The following is a 14,305-nucleotide window of genomic DNA, read 5'->3' as shown; positions in this document are numbered from 1 at the left end:
TTGTTGTGTGTTGTACAGGTGGTGGAGGATGGCTATGAATTCTTTGCCAAAAGGCAGCTTGTAACTATCTTTTCAGCTCCTAATTATTGTGGAGAATTTGATAATGCTGGTGCTCTGATGAGTGTTGATGAAAGTCTGATGTGTTCTTTCCAAATTTTGAAGCCAGCTGAGAAAAAGGGAAAGCCTGGATATGGTAGTAGTGTACCACTGCAAGCCACACCACCTCGCAAGGTGAGCTACTATAGAAGCTAGTTTGTTATTCTTGGGGATGATACTTTTGTTCATCGGTATTGAACAAATGTTTGCTTTAGGAGCAAAATGTTATATGTTAAGTATGCTTCATTTTTATTCTACCTTTTGGATATCTCAATAAGTTGGAAGATTGCATTCCAAATATGGCTTTGTTTATATTATAATTTATGCATGTGCAGTCTTTAGATCAGTATTTCCAGCTTTAGAATAAATTTTTGCATTGACACTGCATCAAGTGTGACAAATATACAGGTTCTTGTTGAAGTTTCTCAAGATCTGTTTGCAACCTTGTGTAGAGTAAAATTGAAATGAGTATTTTTAAAATATGTAATAATTGGCACTTCTAGAACAATGGTAATATGCAAGTATTCATAAGAGGGGGGAATTTTCAATCTTAACTTCCTCCTTTTTTCCTAATTTATAGTTCTGGTTCATCCTTGCTTCAAGTAAGGGAGGACATTTGAAGTGCCTTGAAAATGTGTTTCAGGTGTTTTGCAGTAAAGAGCTGATATTTTATTTTCCCATATTTATTGATAAGACATGTCTGCAATTTAGGGGCCCAAAGGTTAGAAGATGAGAATTTGTCACTCCTGTTTGGGTGCAATGGCTATGGAGTTGGCTCATCAGCAGAGCTATTGAAAGGAAAAGAATGTGCATACATGTTCCATTGATCTGGTGGTGTCAAGAATACATAATTTCTTTTTATTGATATGACAATATATGAGCATAGGCAGTATGGAGACATTAGGATATAAGAACTGTATTGGGCGAACTGGAAGAAACAATGGATGCATGAGTCCTGAAATTCAAATGTACAATATTAAGCACAAGCTTGGCTTTTAAGAAGGCATTCCATCAGGCCATGTTTATGTTTGTAAAAGTGGGCTTCCATCACAGGTTCAATTGTGCAACAGATATTTCCTATGTCCACTGGCTTTTGCTTTCCTAAATTATTATTTTGAATATTCTATTGAAATTCTTCTTGGGTGTTGTTTAACGGAAGTTTGTTCTTTCTTTGGTGCATTGTCTCCAACCACATGGTACTGCAAATGTTAATGCCTTGAACAAAGTGGATTTAATGTAAAGCTTCAGATGTTTTTGAAGGCTTTGTACACAATCAAGAATCTTTTCAGAGTGATGCATAATATGTAAAGTTCTATATTTCATTTGTAGAGAATGCTTTCAAAATTCTGTTAATATGGAAGAGTGTGTACATAGCACACCAATTTTTACAGAAAGGCAGGCTGCACCAGCAGCCCTATTACTAGCTTGAGGATATTAAATACCACATTAACTCTCTATTGGATTATGATATTGAAATCGATAAAAGTTGAGTGCTACATGGTGCAAGAAATAAAGTTCTTATGTCCAGAAATTTATCACTGCTATCCTGATATGTGCACAAATAAAAATTATAATTAAAAAAATTGACAAGGTCAAGCTCATGTGGGGATCAATCCAGTGGCAGAAGTCACTGTTTGACAGCTCTCCCCAATCACGGATCATCCTTGTCATTGTTTGGCAACCCTCCCCAATAGCAGATCAACGGGTTGGGTTCAGGGACACTAGCATCTCAACTGTCATTCTCCTGTTTTAGATGCTTCTTTTGCTTCAAATATCAACAATGCCAGTGTGGGAAATTAGTCCTGTGGCTGCCTGGACAGAGGGCTACCTGACCAGCTCTGTCAGTGCTCATGACATTTCCTCATTACCTAGTTTGCATTGTGCTGAGGCCTACCATCACTGTTGTGATTGTTGAGAATAAGCCATGCTTGTCGGAGACTTTGCAGGATGCTCCCTAGGTCATGATGCATGGGGCTCAACCTAAGGTGGGATATATGCCTCATTTGACCTTTTGGACTGGAACAGTAGTATGCAAAGAGATTAGCACACATTGTGACTGTCCTTCCATGGAAAAACTAATCTTACGACTTTTGACTAATCTAACGGAGGTTTGATTAAATACAATATTATTTCTTTCTTCCAAATAAGAAACAAAGTCAACAAGCTGCTATGCTGAACTGAAGTCAGTAGGAGCACAATTGTTATCTCTCAGAAGAGTAGATTTCCAGATGAGACTTGGGGAAAAGGTGATTGCACAACGTCAAAAGCCGCTGCTACACTTATTTTGCAAAAACAAAAAACCAAAATAGATATCCACTGAGGGCTATTACATAAGGGGCTTTTATGGTGAGGTATACCTGAATGAACAAGGCAGAGGCTAGCGGTCAAGCCTCCCAATATAGTGACTAGGAAAATAATGTTTTCTTGACTCAATTAAAGATTTCTAGCCACTTAAGGGAACAGCCAAGTCTTCTGTTTATATTTCAAATGCTAGCACATATTCAATCACATACCAAGGATATTGGCCTCTATGTAAGCCACCGATAACCATTGACAGGCTTATACTTACAAAAGGCTTAAGACATGTTCCACTTCCTATCCCTTCACCAAGTCCTTATTGGACTAATGCTCAACCTAAGACGGAAAGGACTTCCTATCCTTCCACCAAGCCCTTTTGGACTAAGGGACTAATACTCAACCTAAGACGGAAAGGCTTCCTATCCTTCCACCAAGCTCTTTTGGACTAATGGACTAGTGCTCGACTTAAAATGGAAGGGATAAGGTGCTAGACTCTCCATTTTGTCTGAAATATCCTTATCAACTTTTTTGAGTCTGAATCTCTCTTTAAGCTCAGACCAAGGGTTTGACGCTTTGTTAGAATTGAACAAGTCCAGAATATTTTTGTTGAAAAATGTACCGAGGTGTTTCCTAGTGCTTTTTGCCTTGGCCTAGGAAAACAAGTGAACCCACCTTTTTAGTGTGACATTATTTGTTATTAAAGTCATGTGACTTTTTAGTCACTTTATGAGGTTCTAAAAGTACACTGTACTTTATAATATTAAAGTTACTTTATGTTTACAAAGTGACTTTATGAGAAAAAATATATGGTACAAAAAATTATTAAAGTGATTAGAGGGGCTCATTAATGAAGGGGGAGACATGAGAGGGGGTCAATGGGAGATTAGATCTCCACCCTTGATCAAGAGAATCTGAGATTTAATCTCAGCCCTTGATCTTAGGGATAGGGCTTCTCATCATTAGGGAGTCTAAAAAGGAGGAAAAAGGCAAAGGAGACATTCTTCTTCATGTGTAGTGTTGGAGAAAAGAAGAGAGGAACAGGAGGAGAAGGCTGAGATAGCCATTTTTGCTGAAGGAGAGGCCTATCTACAGCAAGGAGAAACCACACACGTCCGAGTTTCAAGGCTATGACTGTGGCATGTAGACCGAGGTACAACAGTCAAATCCCATCATGAATATCGAGGAGAAGATAGCCTGCTTCAGTGAGTTTTTTGAGGTAGATCTGTCAAAACAACAGCCTGAAACTTGAGGAGGAAAAATCAATCTGATAGGCCTGAATTTCGAGGAGAAAATTCTTGGCAGAAAGCAAGAAAAACAAGGAGAAAGATTCAGTCTGACAGCACAGATTTCGAGGTAGAGATTTGTTAGACAGGCACAATTTTCAAGGGCAGATTGTGGCATGATTTTTGGTGCAGAGAAGAGTTGGCAGTGGCACAATTTCCAAGGAAGTGATTGCTAGACAGTGGCACACATTTCCAGACAATGGCACGAATTTCTAGAGGACTGACCCGAATTTCAAGGGAGAGATAAATACCGTGTTATGTATTTAATGCTGTAAAAAATTCTCTGAGATAAAAGCAAATAAAATCCCTCTTCCAACTGGTTTTCTCTTCGGGGTTTTTCCAAGGTCTAGTTGACCGAAAATCAGTGTCCAAAATTTATGTGTATGCATGTGAATTTATCAGCTGAAAGTGAAGAGCAGTGATAGCCTTTTACTGTTTTAATTGCAATTTATATTCAAGTTTAATATCAACAATGAACTATGAGGTTTGGGCATTAAACTTGACATTCAAAGCAAATTGAAACCAGGTGGTGTTTTACAAGAGACACAAAATTTCTACATGGTATCATAGCACCAAGTGAACCTACAGTTGATAAAGTGCAACCAACAAGCATAAACCAGCCTATATACCCAGAGATTTGTGGTTGAGAGCGAGAGTGGTTGCTCATTTTTAGTGTTCAGAAGATGTGTTGGTTGAGAGGGTCAGATGGCTACTGGTTTGAGGGTGGAGGATAGGTTGAATGGGGCTAAAAATTTTGGTCCCTGGAAGGAGAGGATAGTCTTGTTGCTTGAGGAGTTTGAGTTGTGGGATATTGTAGAGTGCAATAGTACCACCTATTGATCCTATTCAGTTGGCAGAATTCAACAAGCACAATGTGAAGGCTAAGAGGATCCTTCTAGATGCAGTTAAAGACCACCTTATACCTCATGTATCAGGGAAGAAGTTTGTCTATGAGATGTGGGAGTCCTTGATAACACTTTACTAAAGCACCAATGAGAACAGGAAGATGGTGTTACATGAGAAACTAAGAAACACCAAGATGACCAAGACTAACATAGTGACCTCATACCTTACCAAGATCACACAGGTGAGAGATGAGTTGGCTGTAGTGGGAGAGACTATCCTTGATGACCAGTTGGTCAGGACAACACTGAGTGGTTTTCCCAAGAAGTGGGATGGATTCATAGATGGCATTGTTGCTAGAGAGCATCTTCCAGATTGGAGGAGGATGTGGGATGATTTCATCTAAGAGGAGTGCCAAGAGTGGCAACCAACATGGTGGGGTTGATGAGGAGGAGAATGTTGCCCTCGCAGCTAAGGGCAAGACGAAACTCAAGAAGGGGTCCTCTAGTGGGGCCAAGCAGCAAAAGCGGAAACATAAAGCCCAAGAGAAGGACATGAGCAAAGTGAGATGCTTTTCTTGTTAGAAGATGGGTCATTATGCCTTCAGTGTCCCAATAATAAGGGGAAGAAGAAAGATGTTGCAGCATTAGCCCACGTGGATGAGTTTGCTTTAGTGGTGAGTCTTGCCACTAGTGTTGTCTGGTATGTTGACAGTGTAACTTCTTGCCATATGATAGGAGTCAGAGAACACCTTACAAGTCTTAATGAGACTGATATGGATTTGGAGGTGGTGCCAAAGTTTCTACAGATTCATGTTTCAGACTACCAGAGCCATAGTGTCAATGACCAACAACAATGATTTGTGCGAGTTATGGCACATTTGGATGGCTCACTTGCACCATGGAGCACTCAGGGTACTAAGGGAGATAGTTACATGCTTACCACATTTCAGTACTGAGCATCATGATGTGTGCACAGGGTGTACTTTGGGAAAGTATATGAAGACTCCTTTACCGAGTAGTGACATCAAGGTAGTAGGTGTTCTTGATTTGATTCACTTTGATGTATGTGTTCCTATGTCTTTTGTATCATTGAGTGGATATGAGTACTATGTCACTTTCATCAATGACTACTCCAGGAAGGCCTAGATTTTCTTTATGAAAACCAACGATCAGGTCTTCAAGAGGTTCCAAAAGTTTAAGGCTCTTGTGGAGAACTAGATAGGGAAGAAGATCAAGGTCTTGAGGACAAACAATGGGGGTGAGTATATCTCCAATGAGATGAAGGAGTTTTGTATGAGAGTGGGCATCATGAGAGAGTTTACAGTGCCATATAACCCCCAACAGAATGGGGTGGTAGAGAGGAAGAATAGGGCCATTGGAGGGGCAGTGAGAGCCATGCTACATGATCAAAGGCTACCTTTATTTTTATGGGTTGAGGCTTGTGACATTGCAGTATATCTGCAGAACATGAGTCCACACAAAATGTTGGGAGTAAGACTCTTGAGGAGGTTTTTTCTTGGAAGAAGCCTAAGATTGGGCAATTCAGGATTTTTGGGTGCCTTACTCATTCACATGTCCGTGAGGAGAAGAGGACAAAGCTAGAACACACTGCAAAGAAGGGCATCTTTGTGGGTTACAACAAGACCTACAACGCCTATCATATATATATTCCTACCAAGAGGAAAGTTGTCTTGAGGTGGGATGTGATTTTTTTGAGGAGAGGCCTTGAGGAGGTCACGGGATGACGATCATGTAGAGCAACAAACTCCTCAGCAGGGGAGCACACCACAAGTTTTAGGATTGTCAGGTTCACTAGGGTTAGGAGGATCACCAACTTCTGGGGTGACAGGCACATAGAGTTCAGGATCACAAGGCATAGATTCCCAGAGTATAGGTTAATAGTAGGCCAAAGGGGCATCTTCATGATGATTTCAGGCTCCAGGGGAGGATGTTCCCACACCAGTTCAAGAGGCTACTTCAGGGAAGAGGAAGCCAAGATGGCTTTATGAGACCTTGAAGGAAGCACAGGAGACAGTGGGAAGACCCAAGTGGTCAATTAAGGAGAGCAAACCACTAGAGTGGTTGGGTGGCTATGTGGGCAGTGTTGTGGAGACAGAGCCATCTAACTATGAGGAGGTTGCGAGCCATCAGATTTGGAGGGATGCCATGGTGGAGGAGTATGCTTCCATCATGAAGAATGATGTTTGAAAGATAGTGTCGAGACCCAAGGGCAAGTCAGTGGTGACTTCCAGGTGGCTTTACAAGATCAAACATGCTATGGATGGCAGCGTGGAAAAGTTCAAAGTTCGATTTGTGGCACGAAGGTTCTCACAGGTAGAGGGAGTTGATTATGAGGAGACCTTTGCACCAGTGGCTCGATACACCTCGATTAGAGCAGTGATCTCCATTGCAGCAGAGATGGGGTGGAAGATTCACCAGATGGATGTGAAGACCACCTTTCTCAATGGGGTCATACAGGAGGAGGTTTATATTGAACAACCATAGGGCTTTGAGGTGCATGGAGAGTCTCATGTGTGTAGGCTTAAGAAAGCCTTATATGGTCTGAAGTAGGCACCAAGAGCATGGTACAATAGGATTGATTCCTACTTGTAGTAGATTTGTTTCCACAAGTGTGATGCAAATCTGAACCTATATTTCATTGTGGTTGGCGAGGATTCACTCATTCTTGTACTGTATGTGGATGATTTGTTTATTATAGGAGAGGAGAAACTCATTAAACACTACAAGAGAGATCTTGCTTTAGAGTTTGAGATGGTTGATATAGGACTGTTGCCCTATTTTCTGGGGTTGGAGGTTTGGCAGGAGGATGGGCATATCTTCTTGGGCTAGGGCAGATATGCAGGGGATATATTGAGGAGATTTTGTATGGAGGACTGTAGGCCTATGGCCACTTCAATGATTACCAACTAGAAGAAGTTGCATGCTTTTGATTCTGAGTTGGTAGACCCCACTTTATATTGTCAGTTGATTGGTTCATTGATGTATCTGGTCAAAACTAGACCAAATATTTGTTTCGCAATCAACACGTTGAGTTAATTAATGATGGAGCCTAGGAGGGTGCATTGGGTGGCCGCAAAACATTTGTTATGGTACCTTCGAGGCACACTGGATTATGGACTAGACTATATCCAGGGGGATGGAGTCAAGTTGACAAGTTGTACAACTACAAACTCATATTACGCAGGTAGTGCTAGTGACATGAAGAGTACATTTGGATATTGTTTCAGGTTGGGTTTGACAATGGTGTCATGGTTCAATAGGAAGCAGAGATAAATGGCACTGATTTTCGTGGAGGCTGAGTACATTGTAGCAAGTTAGACTAATTGCGAGGCTATTTAGCTTCGCAAGATGTTGTGTGACTTATATGGTCGGCGACTGAGACCAACTATGATATACTGTGATAATCGGATTGTATTAAACCCATGGAGAATCCAATATTTCATGACAAGTCAAAGCATAATGAGATCAAATACCACTTCATTCGAGATTGTGTTCAAACAGGGGCAGTGAAGCTAGAGTACATACCAGTGATGATCAGGTTGTAGTCATTCTCACCAAGTCCTTGCCAAGGGAAATCATGTCTACTTCAGGGACAAGATGGGAGTGCTGCTAAACACCTTCCTTGGTAGGAGGGAGTGTTGAAAAACTAAGGAGGTGTTTCCTAGTGTTTTTTGCCTTCACCTAGAAAAACAAGTGAACCCACCTTTTTAGTGTGACTTTATGAGTTATTAAAGTCATGTGACTTTTTAGTCACTTTATAAGGTTCTAAAAGTACATTGTACTTTATAATATTAAAGCGAATTTATGTTTTTAAAGTGACTTTATGAAAAAAGGTACATGGTACAAAAAATTATTAAAGTGACTAGAGGGGCTCATTTATGAAGGAGGAGACATGAGAGGGGTCAATGGGAGATTAGATCTCCACCCTTGATCAAGAGAAGCTAAGATCTAATCTTAGCCCTTGATCTTAGGGATAGGGCTTCTCATCATTAAGGGGACTAAAAAAGAGGAGAAACGAAAAGGAGACATTGTTCTTCATGTGTAGTGTTGGAGAAGAAAAGAGGAGAGGAAGAGGAGAAGGCTGAGATAGCCATTTTTGCTGAAGGAGAGACCTATCTACAGCAAGGAGAAACCACACACAGGCCCGAGTTTCAAGGCTGTCACTGTGGCACACAGACCAAGGTACAGCAGTCAAATCCCTGTGCGAATTTTGAGGAGAAGACAGTCTGCTTCAGCAAGTTTTTCAAGGTAGATCTGTCAAAACAGCAGCCCGAAATTAAAGGAGGAAAAATCAGTCTGAGGCCCAAATTTTGAGGAGAAAATTCTGGGCAGAGGGCACGAAAAATAAGGAGAAAGTCAGTCAGCGCAGATATCGAGGCAGAGATTTCTAGGACGGACATGATTTTCGAGGGCAGATTTGTCAGTCCTGTGGCATGATTTTTGGTGCAGAGAGGAGCTGACAGTGGCACAATTTCCAAGGCAGTGATTGCTGGACAGTGGCATGCATTCCCAAACAGTGGCACAAATTTCTAGAGGACTGACCTAAATTTCAAGGGAAAGATAAGTACCCTGTGTTATGTATTTAATGCTGTAAAAGAATCTCTGAGATAAAAGCAAATAAAATCCCTCTTCCAACTGGTTTTTACCTTCGGGGTTTTCCAGGGTTTAGTTGACCAAAATTCAGTGTCCAAAATTTATGTGTATGGTTGTGAATTTATCAACTGAATGTGAATAGTGGTAACCCTTTAGTGTTTTAATTGCAATTTGTATTCGAGTTTAATATCAGCGATGAACTATGGGGTTTGGCCATTAAACTTGACATGCAAAACAAAATGAAATTGGGTGGGGCTACAGGACACACAAAATTTCTACAATTTTGACCCCTCGCTTGTAAAGCAGCAATGGCAAAACTCAAGGAGTTTCAGTGAAGGAGTTGTTATGAAATGACACTAAAGACCACCAGATGGAATGCTGCTTGAATGAGAAGGCCAAAATGAGACTTGTATCCCTGCAATTGCAAAGGGTTGTATCAACCTCTTTAGCCTTTTAGAGGGTCTGGGCTATTTGATTTTACTTTGGCTGGGATGATGATGGGACTATGCTTAGCTGCGACCATGGCCTTTTTCCATAAGGAGAACCTTGAGAAATGCAGTTTGCAATTAAACTTTCTGTGCCTTGAAACTCACCAAAGCTCTAATGATCCAGTCAGCATACAAAGCCTAGAATTGACTATCAGTATTAAGAATGCCCATATCACCCCAACCTCGTGGAGTCCAACAGAAATTCCAGTTTACTCTGGGAAAACCACCACAACCTTCAAAATTTGCCCATAGAAAACCTATGAACCTTTTACAGGCACCGTGAGGGAGGCCAACATGATAAATGGTAAATATCTATGACAACATAATCGAATATCCGAATTCAGACTTACAAAAACCACACCACAGAAATCTACAAACCATTATATGCACACTAACATTGGCTTAGGTTTCCTTTCTCTGTTACATAAATTCATTGGTAATATGACCTTTTTATCTTATCTTATGTTGTGTCAACCATATTAAACTGTGTAAACAAGCTATTGGGCTCATGTGTAAACAAAAACACAATTGCAGGCAAGCAAACTAAAACTTCCTGGAGCTCTGTCTTAAAAAACAGTAACCTTGCTACTCCACCTAACGAGTGCCTTTACCACAGTTAGTTCGTATGACAAGGAGAGGATACACCATCTTAAAACGTGCTCAGGTGAGTGGGGTGTGTGAAGCAACTTATCATCTCCATAGTGGCGCATTCTAATATAAATTCACGCCTTACAACTAAAATCTCATTTGTATGTTTGTTTTGAATTTGATGTGAGACCCTACCTACATTTCACATTATTGCACACAATATTTACAAAAGGTAACTAATAACATTAAAGTTTAGTCATATAACATTTATTTTTGTCATTATCTGTGCAAGTCTCTGGCTGAACCCTACTGCTAAAATTCGATGTATTGCCTTAAGGCTTTAAAGAAACTCCTCCATTAAGCCCCATGAACTTTTGTGTCTCGTAGTGCTCTTCGAGAAGCTAAATTTGGAGGATACTTCAATAATTAGAATTGATGCTGTATTATTTACAGGGAGAAACATTTTTGCAGGATTCACATGTTATTCACACACTAGGTTGTCCTTGACATTCTTCAAATATATACGATGACAATTTGGTCCATAAGTTGTATCTCGACCCAATTGGTAAGTCCTTGTCATGGATCAAATATAAATGATCACAATTTGGTCTGTAAGTTTTATCTCGACCCAACTGGTAAGTCATTGTCATGGAACTTGGATAGAAAAGGTTTAATGCAATTACTTTTGGAAGAATAATTGCTCTATTTCATAGCTCAATGATCCTTGAATTAGAGAAATTGCATAGATGACATGAGCGCTTAATAAAAAGGGATTAACATTTACATTTTCTTTTCCAGGCGAGGAAAAGAGAACAAGGTGTATGGTATGTTATCGAGTAATGTGACTAGGCAACATGAGTAATTCCTTGTAACAATTGGTTAAATATTGGGTTTATATTCAACAAGGTGTATGGTATGTTATCGAGTAATGTGACTAGGCAACATGAGTAATTCCTTGTAACCATTGGTTAAATATTGGGTTTATATTCCTTGCTTCATTCGTCTCATGAGATTTCATATGATATTACTCTTTTATTTTGTTTTAGTACAATATAGATAGCTCCACCAATGGCATTTGTCTAAATTATAGAAAAAAGTTTGAAATGGTTTGAAGGAATAAACCCAGGGGTATTTGTCAATTTTTTATGTAGATTTTTGCCCCCATTGTCTATATAAATGTCTTTTTTTTTTGTTTGGTGTCAGGAGAATCGTTACATTTGTTGTCTATCGTTGAGGAGGCTCAGGGTTGAGTCAGAGGAATTGTCCTTGTACTGTTGAGCCCAATGCAATTGCCCAAAAGTCACACTAGGCAGGTTAACCAAGTTTTGAACTTGGGCAAGGCCCCAATATTGGTCAACAAACGCTTTCTGGTGTGTGACATCCATCATGTAAATGTTTTCGATTCCATTAACAATTTGCTAGGAGGTGTTGTTATCTAATAAAATGTTAGTATATATTCCTTAATGGGTAAATTCATAAAAACATGTGATACATTGAGTTGGTGGAGGTGAATGGAAAAGCCTTTTTTATTGGAAAAGATGTCTTTCAGATGAGATAGTGTAAATATGTTTATATCAAAAATAAAAATTAATTGAACCAAGTTTTAGCGAAGAGTTAAATGTTAACTCGATAGATTTTTGGCTATATGTATGGAGATTCTTGAATTCCCAATATTCACTACAGATAAAGGATTTCTAGCCGAAAATTATTTTTAGTGAAAAAACATGTTCATATATAAATTCATGTAAATGATGAGACACTACTTTATTCTCCCAAACAATTCAATCACCTACTCTTATGGACCATAATTTTTACCCAACCTACGATTTTTTCATCCATTGGAGTGCTACCCAAGATACCCATTGTTAGGATATTCCGACACATAGGAAATAGTCAAGTACAACTTGGTCTAGTATAGAGTTAGGTAAAGTGTGTTTCTTTACTATGTACATTTTGTAACTTACAATCCTACGGTCACGATATGTAGTGATCCGACGGTTCATTCTCTCCTTGGTATTATCGACACTTGATCCGTGGCTTAACACCCGATTGGTCCATGATCTCTATTTAAAGAGCATGGAGGGTCATTTGTAGCGTAATCTGTCTATGAGAGAAGCATATGTAAATTTTCATGCTTTTATTAATAAATTCCCTGAAGTGGCCGCGTTGGCTCAGGCCGTGGATTGTTTCCCTCTTTGAGGGTTTTAACCACGTCAAAATACTGGTGTATTGATCTGTGATCTGTTTGTGAGCGGTGTCCTTTGGTGTTCTGTCTGAGGAACTTACCCTGTAAATTCCTACATGGTATCAGAGCTTGGACCCAGGTTCGATTCCCCCGAGTTGCATTTGAGGGGGGGTGTTGGAAGAATCACCGCACCTCTATAGAATCCGTAATTTCCACCCTGGGGATCCTAGTCACTGTTTGTTACGTTTACCAACACCTGCGGGTTTTGGTGTAACGGAAAACCTCCACATGGTATCAGAGCACTCTTCAATTTCAACTTTAAGAAGATGGAAGCCGTGGAAGCACATTTTTTTATGTTAATGTTTTTTTTATTTATATTTTGTATTTTTGTATATTTTGTCCACAGGGTCTTGGATAGATGGTGATCAAGTGCTATGTTAAGACATTCCTTGATGTGAAGTCACCAGTTCAATTCCCCACCCCAATCAAGGTGATATATTGGACACGATGATGATGTAGTCTTGCAACTTACGAAAAAATATTTTTGTATATTTTAAAATGTTTTTATTTATTTAGTTGTCAAAATTATATTTGAAATATATAAAGATTAACCACAATTTAAACATTAGAAATTGGTGTTCACAAAAAATTCACCAAACTTATCAACTCACATTAAAATGTATTTACATTTATTTCATTAACAATATCTTTAGCTTGTGATACTCTTTTGATGATTCAAACAAGTAAAAATGCTATCAGAATTTTCAGTGTCAAGTTTGCCATGAAATTGAACTAGGCTTATGTCATTGAGATGAAATATATTATGGTTTGGTCTCCCTTTACATTACAACCATGACTTTGAATAAGCCCTATTCAACCTCTTTCCTTTGTGTTTTTAATAAGTTAGTCTAGTCTATTAATCTATGGGTGAATAGTACACACTCAAAAGAGGGTAAACCCCCATAGAACCAACTGCACCACTTTAAGAGTCGTAAAAAATAAAATGTGATTATAAACCAAAATTGGGCCCAAAGGCCTTTGTGATAAAAAATAATTGTGATTAAAGTTCAAAGGATAAAGTGGGCCTAAACATCATTCCCGGCCTTCAATATCTTGGTGGAAAGGATTTGTAGGGTCCTTACATTCATTATTTTTAGCCACAATAACTTCATCCTCTGATTTAGCTTTGTCTTTTGCTCCTTGTCCTCATATGAGCTGAGAAATGCATTGATGAAGTCGTCACATCTATTTACCATTTGTTCAAGCTTTACTAAAATTGGACTAGCCTCTTGTGTTTCGATATTGGATGATACCATTTCTTTCACATGCCAATAGAGGTCAACCATCATGGCATATTCAGAATGTCTTCCTTTGTAATGATTGGTTAGGAATAATTTGACCTACCTCCTCATCAACCACATGGTCTAACTCTTTAGCCTCCTTTGCATTGGTTTCTCCTATTAACATGGTGTGTCATCCTTGAATTGTCGATAAGTGAAAGTGCATCTCCATTTTGAGTGACTTTGTTTCCCTCAAGCCTTCTCTCACTTTTTTCTTTTGTCAAATTTCTTCCTAATACTTTCGTCATTAGAATGAACAAGGGATATACAGTATCTTGGAAGATCTCTTGGGTGGGGTTAAATTGGGTATATGTAATGCCATAAGTTAGGATAGAAACGAATACAACAAAGACTAGGCTTTTGACCCATTTTGTCCACTCACTAAAGCCAAAATTAACGAGCAATCTTTCCATAAATCCCTAATTAAACCTATTAAAGGACTTGGACATATCCAACTTGATCATCCTTCCCATTTTTTAGTGATTTTGAGAGAGTCGATCACCATATGAGCTATTGTAATTTCATCGGATATTGATTCCCTTCTATGTATCCTTTGCTCCTTTGAGGT

At 39.2% G+C, this 14,305-nt stretch overlaps 1 protein-coding gene across 4 annotated transcripts in view; it reads left to right on the top strand.

Annotated features, from left to right (window-relative positions):
• The window catches only part of LOC149158895 (serine/threonine-protein phosphatase PP1 isozyme 6-like), a 47,964-nt gene extending 36,419 nt beyond the window's left edge, over window positions 1-11,545 (top strand). The window contains exons 3-4 of one of the 4 annotated variants that reach the window (XM_089436343.1): window positions 19-231; window positions 11,416-11,545. In XM_089436343.1, coding sequence (XP_089292469.1) covers window positions 19-231; window positions 11,416-11,490 — 288 coding nt within the window. In that variant the 3' untranslated portion in view covers window positions 11,491-11,545. Of the gene's footprint in view, window positions 1-18; window positions 1,265-11,415 lie in introns of those variants that run through there. The other 3 variants (XM_089436342.1, XM_089436345.1, XM_089436344.1) reach the window with 3 other exon arrangements.
• The last annotated feature ends 2,760 nt before the right edge of the window (window positions 11,546-14,305 follow it).

This window comes from Pinus tabuliformis, chromosome 5_2 (assembly GCF_031772625.1).
Source record: "Pinus tabuliformis cultivar Carrire ecotype Pingquan chromosome 5_2, CPIR1, whole genome shotgun sequence".
Lineage (NCBI taxonomy): Eukaryota > Viridiplantae > Streptophyta > Pinopsida > Pinales > Pinaceae > Pinus > Pinus tabuliformis.
The sequence above is the reverse complement of the archived record's forward strand: the minus strand, read 5'-3'. Positions and strand labels throughout refer to the sequence as shown.